The following is a 15,642-nucleotide window of genomic DNA, read 5'->3' as shown; positions in this document are numbered from 1 at the left end:
GGGCTTCCCTAAGTGTGTTCCACCCTTTTGTTGTCACCTAGCCCAGACTGTGGACTTGCAATCTCTTGGGGAAATAACCCAGATTACTTAGGTTTCTGATCTCTTCCTTTGGGGGCCCATTCTTAGAGTGCCGTTAAGCCCACGATGAACTGATGAGCCTCTCCCACAGAGCTCTTTACATGGTCCTTTCTCATCTTCAGAGCACTTCCTTTTAAATGTGTTCTGTGCTCTGGACCAGCCCAACCACAATCTGAACATGACCTACCTGACTGTGCCTGGACTCCCCGTATTTCCCATTGAGGTTGGTCCGGTGGCAGTTCTTATACCACCAAGCACCCTTGTATGACATGGCACAGTTGGTGACTGCAACATCATTGTCTCTGTCCTCGGTGGAGAAAGGGCGTCCCTGGTGATAGCTGAGGGAGTCTCCTGCAAAAAAAAACGAAAACAAAACCAAAAAAAAGCATTCAGGAGGCTGTCGCATTTGTTGTGGACAAAATCTGCTTTCCACATGGAACCCTGGCTTACCTCTCTTGCTCCTTCTGAGCGGCAGCATGGCTAAGCTGAGTTTTCCTTCCACATTACCTCATGGGGCGGGAGGGTGGGGTGGGGTGGTCACTGTTTCCATGTTTCCCTCTCTAATCCACTTCTCCACTACTGAGATTTTGCTGGGAACTTTACCCATATAGCTCAATCTTAACACCTCCATTTCTCCTAGGCTTTTCTGGGACACAGAACACTCATGTTCTCATTGTGTCCCTTGGAGACAGCAAGGAGCCTCGATGATGTGGATCATTCTGGATCTCCACTGTGTAAGTTCATCCTGGCTTTCCTCTGTGCTTGCTGGCCCTGATCAGACTTGCACCCAATACCTCACACTGAGAATTGGTTCTGACTGTGAGGAGGAACAATGGCAGCCAGAGTTCCAATCTATGAGAAACAGGAACATCATAACCCTGTCAAAGGAGAAGTGAGTAGGGAAATGGGCTGTGTCTTAGGGAGAAGCAGGCTTAGATGGGGAGAGAGTGTCCATGGTCACAACTGTCAAATATATGATGAGCTGCTGAAAATGAAGAATACACTTTGTGGGGAAATGGGAGAATGGAGAGACTACAGAGAGGAAACTTTTGGCTAAATAGGAAAAGAGAAATTACCTAATACTACCAGACAGGCTGTCTAACACTGTGGTGAGATTTTTCTCTTTCAGAGACAAATGGGGACTGGGTGTTCTCTTGTCAGGGGTGCTGTGTGGTGGCTCAGGTAACCTGATTATTCAAGGTGACTGATCAGATTATCATTTGTTTATCATGGTTGGTGAAGCCTTTGGCAGAATTTATGGCTGGAGATGCTGGGAAGGTAACTCACATTATTTATTTAATGAAAGTGATCTCAGATGTGTTTAAGGTTATTTTCCTCTAAGAGGGACCCATTTCTGACTCTGGCTTCCAAGTTATGGCCCCAGTGTCCACTCAACACCTTCTTCTCTGCATCCACTGAACTCTTGGCCAGTCAATCTTGCAGGGAAGTCTTTGCCTCACAGGGGAGTTCCTGAGGCACCATGCTTCATATCATTCTCATCTCCATATAATCTTGAAGGATTCAGATGTTGCGCCCATCCAGAGCCAATCCTACCAACTGAAACACTTTTTGCTATCCCTGCTTGAAAAAGGCAGGAAAGATGTCTTCCTTTTCCCTCCTACATCCCATCTTTACCTCCTTTATCCCAAGTCATACTGATACTTATTACCTTAAATATTCTTGGTTCAATTTTACTCTCTAGCAACCCATTCCTAAATCATCAATTCATCGACTAGGTTGTGCCTACTCACATTCCCATCATCTCACCTCCTGCAAGTTAGAACTCATCCTCATCATTCTCCAAATAGTTCTTTGTGGTTTCTACTTTCATGTTGCCAACCAATTGTTTCAGACCTGGTCCCCTTGGTCTTTGTATCCTCCCTCCTCATTTCTGCCTCATACATTCAAGACATGAAGTCCTGGTTTTCTCTCTTGAGCCACTATTCAGATTCATACCTTTCTCATAGCTCTGATATTAGTGAGGGCTCCTGTTATCTCCCATCAGGATTAATACAGCAGCCACCAGTTGGTCTCTCTGTTCTTCACTCAGATTTACTTTATCCTGCTTGGGGCTGTCCTAGAGATCTTTCTAAAACCCAAATCCCATTATGCCACTACGGACTTACAAGGCCTCCCTCCACGTAAAGACTGAATTTCTCCTTCAGTGTCAAGACTTTCTGGAATTAATCTTTCTCTCTCCATCCCTCTCCTTTCTTCCTCCACCCTTTACCTCCCTACTCTTGCTTTCCTACCCCCCCATTGCCTCTCCCTTTTTACTCCCTCTTTCTATATAACCCAGGCTAGCCTAAATGCTCAACCTGCCCACCTCAGCCTTTCATATGCTGTAATTCTAGGTGTGAGTCACTGCGCTCAGTTCCTGATCCTTCCAGCCACACAGCTGGCCCAAGGTTGTAACCTGCCAAGCCTTCCCCTTCCACTGAAGCCAGTCCTTCTGCGACCTCTTGTCCAGATGTTTTCTGGTAGTGATTTCAGACAACTAGGCGGATTTTAAAGATCCTTCGTCTACCGCCCAGACATCCTTCCATGAGTATCCTTAACCTAAGAGTACCATTTGCTGTGCAGAGAGCTACTTCCCAGTGTTTTCTGTCTTAAACTAGGTGGCTACTCTTACAAGAGGCCCCAAAACTAGGACATTAAGAGTTGTTCTGCCCTTATGGATGACACAGTCTGGAAGTCTCAGTTTGAATCCCAGTAGAGTTCCACTTAGATGGAGTCTTGGAGGTTGAGGGCCTTCAGCAATGGGGAGGAGGAAGGGGCTGCACTTGGACCCGAGGCCCTGGGGTGGCTGGTTGCCAGTGGGGCCAGCAGAAGTGGTAAGAGCCAGAGGACTTGGGAACTGTTACAAATGCCAGGAAGAAGGGGGCATGGTTTTCTAGCCCAATATGAACTGTGTGCAGTTGCCTAGAGATGGAGTAGCCTAAATAAACCCAGGGCTTTGTCTATTGAAGATGAACTGAATATATAAGGTGACAGGTGAATCCTCATTCATTTCTATGAATGACCAGGCAAGCTTTAGGAAGGGGAGAGCTAGGCAGTTTAACAGTTCTGCCCTCTGTGGGATGCAGCAGAGAGACTGAGCTTGGAAAGAGGTTTCCAGAGCTGGGCCCAAGGTAAATAGACAACATATGGTATTAGAAAGAGAAAGCTAAAGAGGAGGGATGAGGGGAGGCAGAAACTGAGGTAGGTGGCTTGTTTCTCTTCCCATACAAGAAACATGAAAGGCTTCTCTGTAGGCACAATTCTAATTCTATGGAGTGAGTAGTATCCATTTAGTTTTTGAAATGATTTAGTCTGACATCTTGTTTAATGTCCATTTCAATGGCTGTTTTATGCTCAAAGTGTGGCAAATTGGACCTTTTGTTGGGGCTCTTCAGGCTGCTCTGATTGCCACTGTGAATGACTCAGCTGTGAACAATAGCAAAGGTAAGTGTGTCTTCTTTTTAGAATAACAATACCTGGCCGAGAAAGGAAATAATGGAGCAGATGCAGTAATTGGAAGGGTAACACCTTGATGTTCATTTTAATTCCAAGAGTCATAGGAAATGCTGCTAAAATTAAACACCAGCATTTAGCTCTAAAATAGAGAAATGGAACATTCAATAACTCCATGTACCAAACAGTAGCATGCTGGGTACCACAGGCATCATGAAATGTACTGTAATAGAGCACATTAGGCAAAGGCTAAGGGATAGCGTGGGTGATGTGTTCTCGTGGACCTGAGTACAGAGAGCTTAAACAGATGGTTGTTCTGCTTGGTAAAAATGCCATAAAAATCAACACTAAAAACCCAAGTGGGTATACAGTTCGCTTGGGAGAACAAAAGGCAATATGGCTAGTGAGACATTTAAGCAACGCCCTTTGCTCCTTCATGGGGTGCTATGATGACTGCTGCTGTTTGGGTGAGGGGGAGTGTACTGGCTGGTTTTGTGTATCAACTTGACACAAGCTAGAGTCATCAGGGAGGAAGGAGCCTCAGTTGAGGAAATGCCTCATTGAGATCCAGCTGTAAGGCATTTTCTCAATTAGTGATCAATGGGGAGGGCCCAGCCCACGGTGGGTGGTGCCATCCTTGGGCCGGTGGTCCTGGATTCTATAACAAAGCAGGGGAAGCAAGCCAGTAAGCAGCTCACCCCCATGGCTCCTGCATTAGCTCCTGCCTCCAGGTTCTAGCCCTGCTTGAGTTTCCGTTCTGACTTCCTCCAATGATAGACTGTGATCTGGAAGTGTAGGCCAAGTAAAGCCTTTCCTCCCCGGTTTGCTTTTTGTTCATGATGTTTCATTGCAGCAACAGAAACCCTAAGACAGGGACTCTGAATTGTTTCATTAGCTCAAAGGTCATTTTCCTAGCTGCCACTGCAAGGAGATGTCTACTAAGATGAGAAATAGTTCTGCCCTCTTTAACTGGGAGCCCACAGAGATTAATCTAGATAAGACAGGCAACCCTTTGATCTCTCAGTACTTCCTTTTCAAGACATACTTATTGTACTTACAGCAGTTTTTCTGACTATTCTGTAAAGTGGGACAGACATCACGATTATAATTTTCCAGATGATATTACCATTTCTTATAATTTTTCCATGGGAGAAAACGAAAGTACCAAGAAGTTGATTCCAGGTCTCCTGAATGGATAGGAGGAATCAGAGCCCAGCTGTCTGCCTCCTTCATGGCTAGCAGATAGTTTATGAACTCGATGAGTTCTGCTGCTTCCTCTACAGCTCAGGGCTGGAACACACAGCCACCACCTGTGGAGTCAGGAAAGGGTCCCCCCAGGTACCTGCAGTGCCATTGTAGCCTCCTATGCGGAGCTTGTACAGGCTTCTACTGTCCTCTACAGCAAACTTGTCGTAGTAGGCAAAGGCTGCCTCCTGTCCATCCCGCATATCGACACGCAGCTCGTAGCGGCCCTGGGCTGTTATCCTGTGGATGTTGTCTAGCCCTGTGGAGAAGAACAGACTGTGTACTGAGTCTTGCCCTAGCAGCTTTAGTAATGGGAAGGAAACACATGCCATGGAGAAGGTGTTGGTCATCCACATTGTTCTGCCCTTCACCTTTCTCAGGCTGGTTTCAAACAGACCCTGCCAGACTCTGACTCTCCTCTTGTGAGAAGGTTACCCCAGGTCTGCTGAGGAGTGCCACCTCAGAGAACATTGGATCCTCCCATTCAGTCTTGACCTAGTAACTGACAAGCCCCAGAAACTCTAGATTCTTGGCCCTATTCCTCAAAAATCTTCTTTGTCAAATTAACAAGAAGTCTTGAACAGGTGTGATTCATTTGGTTTGAGTTGTAGGAAGCAACAGGTAGAAACACATGGTCAGAGAATCCAAGACACTCAGATACAGTAGATAACAGCCTCAAGACACCCAGCTACAGTAGAGTTTCCTAGCAACCTCAAGGCTCAAGCTTTGCAATGTGCTGTCCTTCCCTTCTGTCCAAGGTTCCTGGGGCCCCCAGACAGGTCAGAGAAATGAAGAGTCCTGGGCTTGTGATAATTGAACTTACGAATTTTCCCACCTTGTGATGGTACTAAAGCTATCTGCATTTGTTAGAAACTGCACTTTGCATTTGAGTCTCTCTCTATGCTGGAGATCTACTATGCTATCTATATTCTCTCCTTAGGTTGGGCGTCAGCTCTGAGCACAGCTGCCAATCAATCTTGTGAACACAAGGGCAGATAGTCCCACTCTGCAGAACACTGTGTAGCTAACCTATGATGTTTGCTAGGTTAGTGTATTAAACATCCTTTCAGTGCATCAGTAGTTTCCACTGAAGATGCGCTTATCAGGGTATAACCCCCTATTTGAACTTGGGGAGCATCTCTGTTACTATTTGCCTCCTGGCTCCCTTCTTTTTGTATCATATGCTACATGTTTATCTACTGCGACTGCCTCTTCACTGGTCTTTCTAAACTCCCACATAATTGCCTTCACAGCATCCCAGGCCTTGGGCTAAGAAATTCTTATAAGGTATAAAACCCTATAAGTCAGAGTTCAGGCAGAGCCTAGACGCCCTTGGTGATATTTTCTCATATCCATTTTCTCTGATTTTTGATCTAGCTACCTAAACTTTGAACTATTGACCTTGTGGTGCTGAGGACTCTCAGCCTTCCAGATTTCTGTCTGCCCAGTGGAGCTGGGTCCTTTCAATTTGATGTGACATCAGCTATCTATCTATCTTAGTGTACCATGATTTAGAAATAAAAAGTGGTATAGGTACAAGGAAATTTAGAGATGATTTGAACCTCCCTCTTCCTTTTGTGGGAGAGGATTCAGAGAGTGAAGTGGGTGGCCAAGGGCCCAGGTCTTTGGCTCCTTTACCTTCTTAAGATTTAAAGCTTTACCTCGATTGCAAGCAGAAGCCTTTCAAATGTTGCTTGTGGAGCTGCTGACCCACAGCCTGTCCTTGACTAGTACAGTTGTGCTGTTTGCTGGTGATGTTGTGCCTGGATGCTCTTTATCAAGTGGGGGAACCAACCCTTAGCCACTAGACATGTTGGCTGCTGGCGACTCACAGAGGCCTCTTCTATGGTTAATTTCCTCTGGCCAAATAAAAGTCACTTCTTCCTTCTCCTCATACCTTGGAGCAGACTCTCGCCAATGACTGAAGTGGAGGTGCGGAAGGCTAGCCTCCTTGGCCAGTGGGAACCAACCCAGAGGAGTAATTCATGTTCTAGAGCATCTCTTGGATTCCATCTAAAGGGGAGGTCTTTCCATGAATGTTCAGTGTTAGATTTTCCTGGATGTCTCCTGGTTCTTTCAATCCTCTTCTCAGGTAATTCAACTCTCACTCACTTGAATAAGAACTCACCCCAGTAAATAACTTGAACAGGAATCCCTATTTTAGGATCTGGTCCTAGGTAACCCAACTTAGAACATAAGCTGTGAGGCCATAGAGTATTGCTGCTTAACTGCATGGCCTCAGGTCTCTGTTAGCAAACACCCATATGGGGGGTTAATCTTCCTTGTCACTTTGACTGGACTTAGAAGCACCTATGGACATAGTCCCTCACAGATAGATCCAGAGGTTTATCTAGATAACACTAATTGTGGTAGAAAGACCCACGCTGAATGTAGGCTGGATAATCAATTGGGACGGGATCCTGAGCTGAATAAAAGGAGAAAGGGCGCTGAGTTCTAGCATTAGCCTATCTCTGCCTTTCTATTCCAGATGCAACATGGCTGACTGCCTCCTGTTCCCTCTGTCACGCCTGACGCCATGAAGGCCTGGATCTTCCAATTAGGAGCCAAAATAAAGTCTCCTTTAAGTTGCTGTTGTTGGTTACTTGGTTGCAGCAGTGGGAAAAATAACATGCCTCATTTACCTTAAGTCAAGACTTCTCTTTCCAACTTGTGAGTTCTGTAACATGCCCCTCAGTCAGCCTACCTGACCACATTTTCTTCCTTCTCTGGCTTGTTCCTTCATCTGCTTGGAGGGTTTCCTCCCTGTCCCCATTTTTCATGTGTCAAAAGGATTCCTGCTCTCCCTCCTCCCATCCCTTCCTCTTTCTCGTTCTCCTGATCTTTCTGTGTCTTAGCTCTCTTGCGTCTCTGATACCTGGGGCTTTTTGTCAGTAGTTCATCAGTCAGTCTGGGGTTCAAAGGGCATCTCTGGTGATAGGAGACACATGCAGGAACAAAACACTGAATAACCTTGAACAAACAGGGATGGTTCCACATCCTAGTTCAGCTTTTCTTAAAAGATAGAAGTGAAACCCTAACCTTGTCCCTAATCTTAACTCCCAGGCTCAGTTTTATTCTAATATTTCATGGTTGGTTGGACATGGAACACTTTCTGATCATCATTCAGCAGCAGCAGCAATAGACTTGGCATTCCTGAATGTAACTGTCATTTAATCATATTACTCTTGCTTTGTTTTTGTTTTCATTTTTAAATGATACTTTTTCCTTTGAGGCATCCTTTTATTTATGGCACACAACCACCAGCTTTCCATTTGGGCAATGGGTAAAGCTTCTTTAAAACATATATTTAATTAAGTAGAAAGTGATATATAGAGCATTTATGTGCTGAATAGTTCCCATGTTTCACAGAAATGATAGAAACTGTGAACTGGGTACACAGCGGCTTAGGTTTTTGTAGCCATGAGTCTTGACTACTTACGTCTACATCAATTCATGTATATTACTGACTCCAAAGCTGTTTGAAAATGTTTTAAATCAAAGCACATTTTTTTCTGCTTGTTTGAATTCTCTCTTAGTGTGTTTATATATGGTTCTTACTATATATTTTTATTTTCCATATTGGCAAACATAGGTTTGGCTATCTAACAAATACTCAATAAATTCTTATCATTAATTGATATCTACACTTGAGGTACATATATCTCAAGAAGTCTTAGGTAGTGATGTTTAAAGATGAATGATGAGATCCTAGGCCCCAAGAAACATATAATATAGTCCAGACAGATAGAGTAAAATAGATACCATGATTTGGGCCATATTGGAACATGGCCAATTATCCCACAGGCGATGGATGAAAAAAGAGTCAGTAGGCTTCTATGGAGGAAGGGGTGCTTAACTGGGCCTTTGGGTACAGGCAGGTAGACACCAAGGTGAGGAAGAGACAATTGGCTGAAGGGTGTTTCTTGCAGAGGAAACTTCCATGGTTGTGCAGGTTTGAAGGTGGGTGCTGGGGAAGTGGAATGGAGGACAGCTAAGGAGGTGCTTGGTGGTGGAGAGAAGGATCCAGAAGGAGAGCAAAAAGTCTTGCACCTTGGTGAAGGTATTTGGTCTTTACTGGGTGATGATAGGAGTCACTGAAAGGCTTTACTGATTTGTTACCCTTCACTCAGATGCGAGGCATGAGGAAGATCATTCTAGGGCCATGTAGTCAATGGGGTTACCCTGAGACTAGGGAGCCCAGTTCACAGGCTGTTACTTTGCCACCCAAGGGAAGATGGTGAGGCTTGAACAAGAATGTGGCAGGAGTGGGAGAGAGAAGAGTAAGTATCTAACCCCACCATTTATTTACCTTTCTCTACTAATGTGGGCATTCACACTCTGACTGCTTTATGAGCGAGCATCAGCACCATCAGTCTGGTATGCGTGTGTTTATCTTCCTGTACCCATCCAAACCTCCATCTCAACTTCCTGCTGTGTCAGACCTCTAGGAAATCACCTCTAATGTCACTCTCATTTCCCCCTTTCCCTCCCACGTCAGATAATAACACTCTCCCAGGAACCCAGCAGAGTCTCATTTCTCTCTCTCGACCTGCATGCAGGCTGACTACCTGGTTGTCTAGCTTCCGAGACCAGGGCCAGGCTGCCCACTGCTTCCTCTGCCCTGTTCCCTACCAGGCAGATCCCTGCCTTTGTACTTGCCTCATGTCAAGATCCATCAGCATAAAAGACTATTAATGAGGATGGGAAGAGACAGAGCAAAGAGGAAAACACCACAGTCAGATAAAAACGGATCAATAGCGGAGCCAAACAGAGCAAGAGGCACAAAAGCAATTCACAAGCTGTCAGCTTCTCAATAGACACAGACTTCTGACAATCCCAGACAGACACAGAAAGGAGAGAGATGGACAGAAACCCAGGGCAGCCTGTCCAGGGAAAACACAAAGCGGATGTTACCTAGCCAAAACTCATCCTCCAGATTCCCAAAGCCAGCGCGATAATCAGCCCATTTCCGGAAAAAATCAGTTTGGCCATTTTGCCGCCTCTGGAATACCTGTGAAGAGAAAGAGAGGAGATGCTCCGTATGACTGGGTTCTGTATTGGCTAGGATCAGGACCATTTCAGAAGTAAGCTTAGTGTTTCCATGGTAGATTTTGCAGGGGATGCTCAGAGTCCTTTTCTTGAAGTGCTGATGCCTCTGACAAATAGGCTGGGGGTGTGATATCGACACTAATTTGCACCCTGGTAATATAGAAACGATTCAGGATACATATCAAGCTCCAAAGAGTCAGGGGAAATGGGCTTGATTCTGAAATTAATCTTTTTGCACCACAGAGAGTAGTAGAAAGCATTTCTCACCAAAGGACTGGGACCAACTTCAAATCATCTAGTCACTGTCATCATCTTATTGCAGGCAAAGCAATTGCATATCATTCACTTTCCAAGCTGTTTAAGTGCTAATTTCATTTAACCTCCAATACATCAGCCTTGGCTTCAATTTCCAATTATGCTTTAAGAAGGAGGCACAAATATGTCAGAAACATAAAAGAAAATGTCTCCCAAGAGTATTAGGAGTGCAGTCAACATTTAACTCTTCAAAACCTTCTCATTTGGGGGCATTCAAGCTCCGGTGCGTGTCTGAGCAGGGCTAAGAAGGGTGTGGACAGAAGGGTGGGTGGGGCTGTCTCCATTCATACTGATTCAACCCTTGTTGCTCAGTGTAGAGCCAGCTTCCGGTACCTGCTCATGTGTGCAGTGGCTATCACCTCCAGGCTGCCCTGTTTCTTCTGCTCTGTACTAGTCTATCAGGTAGGAGAGGAGGTGGTGTCAGCAAGTAGTGCCTCTCTCCCAACCACTGTAAGGCTGTGACAGCTCTAGGGAAGAACTTGGGATCCAGAACAGGAGGAAGACACAAGCAGCTCTTGTAACTAGAGGGCCATCCACATTCTGCCCCAGATCTGACCTACCATGTGCTACCCTCCAAGATAAGGAAGCTAACTGCCTCACCACGGGAGGCCCAAGTGCTTCTGTAAGGTGGCCGCCCCCTCTCCTCTTCATTTTAGCTTCAGCCTTTGGCAAGCAGGATCCATGTGCCTCACTCCTTCCTTTCCCCAGCCCGCCCTGCAATAACTGTTTGCAGAAGGAGCCCAAAGCAAGGCTGTCATCTTACAGCCCTTGTTTGGGCCAGGCCATTGCATCCTTCATATGTGTCCTGGTTAGTTTTTGTTGTCAATTTGACCCAGCACAGGGTCATCTTGGAAGAGGAGAGCTCAAGTGAAGAATTGCCTCCACTAGATTGGCATGTGGCCATGTCTGTGAAGAATTGTCTTGACTGAAGAGGGAGGGCCCAGCTCACGGAGTACAGTACACCATCCTGAGGGAGGTGGGTCTGGGCTGTATAAACAATCTAGCTGAGCATAAGCTAATGAGCCAGTAAGTAACATTCCTCCATGCTTTCTGCTTTAGTTTCTGTTTGAGTTCCAGCCCTGACATCTCTTAATGATGGACTATGACCTGAAAGTGTAAGCCAAACAAACCCGTTTCTCCCATTGTTGCTTTTAGTCATAGTGTTTATCAACAAAATGAAACTAAAAAAAAAAAAAAAATCATTCCTTTCTCTGCTTGTGAGTGCGCTACTGAATGAGGGCCTTGAAGGCAGTGAAGAGACCAAGATCTAAATGAAGGGGGTGGATAAAAGGACAGTCCAAAGGGTGGTGACACTGTAATCCACAGGTACTTAGTCAGGTAGACTAGAAGCCTAAAGACACGTGTCTACAGCTTGTACTTACAATCCAGCCGCCTCCATCTGTGGTCATGTCACAGTATACTTGCAACTTGTGGCTTAGCTCCCCATTGAGGAAGATGGTGTAAACTCCACTCAGAGTATCTCCATTCATCAAATGCTGGGCACAGTCTTGAGGGTGAGAGAACAGCCGGCCCCCTACAGAAGAAAAGCAATGGAAAAATATTTATGTATGTATTTATTGTGTGTGTGTGTGTGTGTGTGTGTGTGCGCGTGCGTGTGCCACAAGCATGCATTCAGGCCATAGCATCCATTTGGAATCAGAGGACAACTTGAGGGAACCAGTTCTTTCCACCATGGGGTTCTGGGGATGGAACTCAGATTGCTAAGCTTGGGCAGCAAATATCCTTTTACCTGCTGGCCATCTTATAAGCCCCAAAGCAATTTTTAGAAATGGTTCCTTTTTCCATTATGCACAAGAACCCTTGGGCCAGAGGATATTTGAAAGAGTCTTGTGGTTGGTACTTCATCTTGAGTGTCATTCATGATGTGTGGCTCAACTTATGGGTTCTGAGGACCAAAGGCCGAGTTCGTGGTCTGGATTCTCTGCTTATTGGTTTGCTTGACTAAAAGCTAAGGGCCTTGAGCATCCACTTTCTGATCCATAAAATGGGGTAATAAAGACTTCCCACTTGCAGTATGAAAACGAGCTAATGCCATTGGAGACTGTTCCGAGATGGGCCAGTAGACCCCTGTAGGGGCCACCTTTCAAAAGTACAAAAGGCATCTGAACAAAGTCTTTGTCATCCACATGGCAGCCATTAAGGAGGGCCCCCCACAAGCTCAGCATTAGCATAGAGATGAATGTCTACTCCCTGTACAAAGCAATCTCTTGATTGTACTAAGCAATCAAACAGCCATGTTTTACAGTTCAGTTTAAATTTAAGGAGAGGGCAGGGGAAGTAAATTGCAGCTCATCTTTCAGAAGGAACAACCCAATCTGTAAAACAATACCTAATTAGCTGTAAGAGAAGCTTAAATCCTGAAGCGCTTTTCTCTGAGGTAAGTTTTGTGCTTATCAGGCAGGCCAAGAAAAGTCTACTAAAGGGATTTGGCTGAGGGGGACACATTAGAGCACAGCCTGCCACGTGAGGACGGTGGCCGGGGAGCTCTGCAAATGTGGGCTTCTGGGTCAATGAAGAACATGGTCACATGATACAGCTCTGTGTTTCTGTGTGGAACTGAGATAGGCAGGAAGAGAAGTTGAGGCAAGACGACAGCCAACACAGTGCCTCCTGGCAGTGTTACTCATACACAACAGATGTGACACTCTGCCACTTGGAAAGGCAGGATAGGGGATGATTGAGGCAGAGCATGTCACACAAGGAAGATGACGCACTAACATCTCTGAGAGTCCCCATCTTAGGCTATCTGTAAAGCATTCTATATTAGGAAGAGGTTACTGGTCTTCATGCAAGTCCCCCACCCCAGACCCAGCCACCTGACCCAGAGATATATTAACTCTGAGAACCATACTCCAGATTGCTACCACAGGTTTGCCAAAGTAGTTTAGTGGAACATGGCACTTCAAGAATAGTCACACCAAGGACTGGTGATGTTTCTATAAACCTCGTACTTTACAAAGTGTATTTGTATTTCTATTTAATTCTTATGAGAAATGTTGGAGGAAGGCAGGTTGATACAGATCTGAGACTTATTTTAACAGAGAAAGAAACTGCTCAGGAAGATTACATGATTGGCTTATCCAGGAGGCTGAATTCAAAATTTCAGAGCCCAAGTCAAGTGTACTGTAAATCTATTAAAACAAGAAATACATCCAGGGATGGAGAGATGACTCACTGTTTAAGAACATTTGGTGGTCTTTCAAAGGACCCAAGTTTGGTTCCCAGCACCCACATCAGATGGCTCACAACTACCTGCAATTCCAGACCCAGGGGATCTGGTCTTTGTGGGTACCTGCACACATGTATATGTACATACACAAATAAAAATATGAAATTAATCCTTTTAAGCAAACCTTAAAAAAAATATAACCTATGCTTCAGTTTGTTAAGGATCTTCATCTATCTAACAGGTAACCGATTTTTGTATTTAACAAAGAAGTACAAAACTCCAGGAGTTAAAATTACCTCAGAAAGCACGATGTTCCAATGAAATGCTTTCCCTTCAAAACTGACTTCTGTCGTCACTGCAGAAAAGCTATTGACTTTAATTTACAGCATGTCCTGGACCTCCTGAAAGCTCATATCTCACCTATCCCTGAAGGTTAGTTTCATTTCAGGGGACAGCCATGAGTGGCTTCTGTCCTCTCTCGCTGTTGCTTTGGGAACACTGGCCTTATTTCCAGTCAGCGAGGCTATTCTTGACCCTGGTCTCTAGAGCAACCATCATGCCTACTTGCCCCTCCCCCTCTCCCCTCTCTGCCTGTGGTTCTCCTTTCCGATCAGTGTATAACGTTACTGGTCTCCAGCTCACTGCTGCTTATGCACTATTTCTCCCAAAGGAAGAGGTCTTCATTAAACCATCCCAGCTTCTGAGGGAGACAGGATTTTGATTTCTCTGTAGCACTCCATGGATCCCCTGCAAAAACCTCTTCCCAAACTCAGCAGAGCAACTCATTCAAATACACATATAAAACCAAACCCACCTTGAGACTAGAGAAGTGAGCAGTTTTACCTAAGCTCCTTTTCCTTCATTGATAATGACTAGGATTTATGTTACAGATACTTTAAGAGGGTTCAAATCCATTCTTAGTTATTCTAAAGTTAGACCTATTATAGGCACATGAAATACATTAAGATGGCTTGCTCTGAGGAAGGGGAATTTTAAGTAAGTAGCAGTCATGAAAGAGACAGTCGCTTATCTTTAAAGTTGGAAGATAAGAATAAGTTCAAATGAAGGAATAAGTGTCTAAGGGGTGCCAAAGATGGATGGGATTAAAGTCTCAGATGATCCTTGGGGGAGGAAGGACCATAAGCCCCTTCTTCTGAGCTCCCACAGTAAGCTGGCAGGTGGAGACACTGTCCAAGTGTGTGGGAGGTTGATGCATGGTCGCTGGGTGCACTTGCCTTACCCTTGTATTACAAGGGTATCTGGTTGTTAATAGACTCGATTTACTGTAATTTAGTCTATGGCATTAGTGGAAAGGCAATCAAGAAGCATTTTGCCTTTATAGATGATCAGAAGCAGCAACCTGGGATTTCCATTCCCTGGGAACTTGGAGAAGATGCGACCTGAAGCTTCTTTCCTTCCTACTCCAGCCTTGAAAATCTCCCGAGTTCGTCTCAGACTCACTAGTCCTCGATCGACCTACCAGTCCCTTTAATCTCATAAGAGAAAGCAGAGGCTTGCTGAGAGCTCTCAAGTCATGGACTTTGTTATCATGCAGATCTCCGTGTTCCATCCCTGCTCTACCACATCATAGTGTCCAGTTAGGGAGACAGGCTCAGAGGTCAGTATCTCACCAAAGTGCTTCAGATAGAGTTATTCGTACTTTACATGTTTTTCTTCTTAGAAGCCGAGAGGTGGAAATGGTAAATGAGGTAGTGCCTTGGAGGCCTCTAGGCCAGCCCTCCGTGCTTAGATCCATATGACTGTGTGGATAACAGAATTCATTTTTCTCTCCCTCCTTCCTCTTTCACACACTCCTCCCTGTCTCCCCTTTTCCTTCTCATGTTCTTTCTTCCTCAGTCAGCATGTCCTGGGTACTCCAACTTTCAGTTTGGGTGGGATGGGGAAGAGAGGGGACATTTCACGTTGAGTTTAAGCCTGTGACCCAGCCTTTACCATTTCACCCTGCTGCTTTGGAGGCATTGGACTTTGGCTCAGCTAACAATTACAAAAGCTCTCCCATGTTCTGCTTGACCAGTCAACGTGCATAAGCTGGATCTCGTATGCTTTAGAGGATTATCAGGGCCGATTACAGGCATCCTCAGCTCTCTGGATGCCATGCTATCTAATCAGAGACCTACCTTTAATCCTGAAACTGATCATCCTAATAATTTTTCTGACCAAGCGCCTAACCTAGGATGTTCTTCTTCCTTTTGGTGCGGTAACTTGAGCCTGGCTGAATAAGGTGGCATTTTCTCTAAAAGAACAGGCTATGGTAATTACTGCGTTAGAAGGAAAGCAATGCCAAGTGATCA

General features: G+C 45.1%; 1 protein-coding gene across 3 annotated transcripts in view; it reads right to left on the bottom strand.

Annotated features, from left to right (window-relative positions):
• Positions 1–15,642, bottom strand: part of Tnr (tenascin R) — a 403,889-nt gene that overhangs the window by 8,250 nt on the left and 379,997 nt on the right. For all 3 annotated transcript variants that reach the window (XM_052737334.1, XM_052737335.1, XM_052737337.1), the window contains 4 exons: positions 11,523–11,674; positions 9,691–9,787; positions 4,874–5,035; positions 266–429 (listed from right to left, as the gene is read on the bottom strand). In XM_052737334.1, the coding sequence (XP_052593294.1) occupies positions 266–429; positions 4,874–5,035; positions 9,691–9,787; positions 11,523–11,674 (575 nt within the window). The remainder of the gene's footprint in view (positions 1–265; positions 430–4,873; positions 5,036–9,690; positions 9,788–11,522; positions 11,675–15,642) is intronic.

Source organism: Peromyscus californicus, unplaced genomic scaffold, assembly GCF_007827085.1.
Source record: "Peromyscus californicus insignis strain IS unplaced genomic scaffold, ASM782708v3 Scaffold_14__1_contigs__length_90479793_seg_2, whole genome shotgun sequence".
Classification (NCBI taxonomy): Eukaryota; Metazoa; Chordata; class Mammalia; order Rodentia; family Cricetidae; genus Peromyscus; species Peromyscus californicus.
This window is presented reverse-complemented; position numbering and strand designations above follow the sequence as displayed.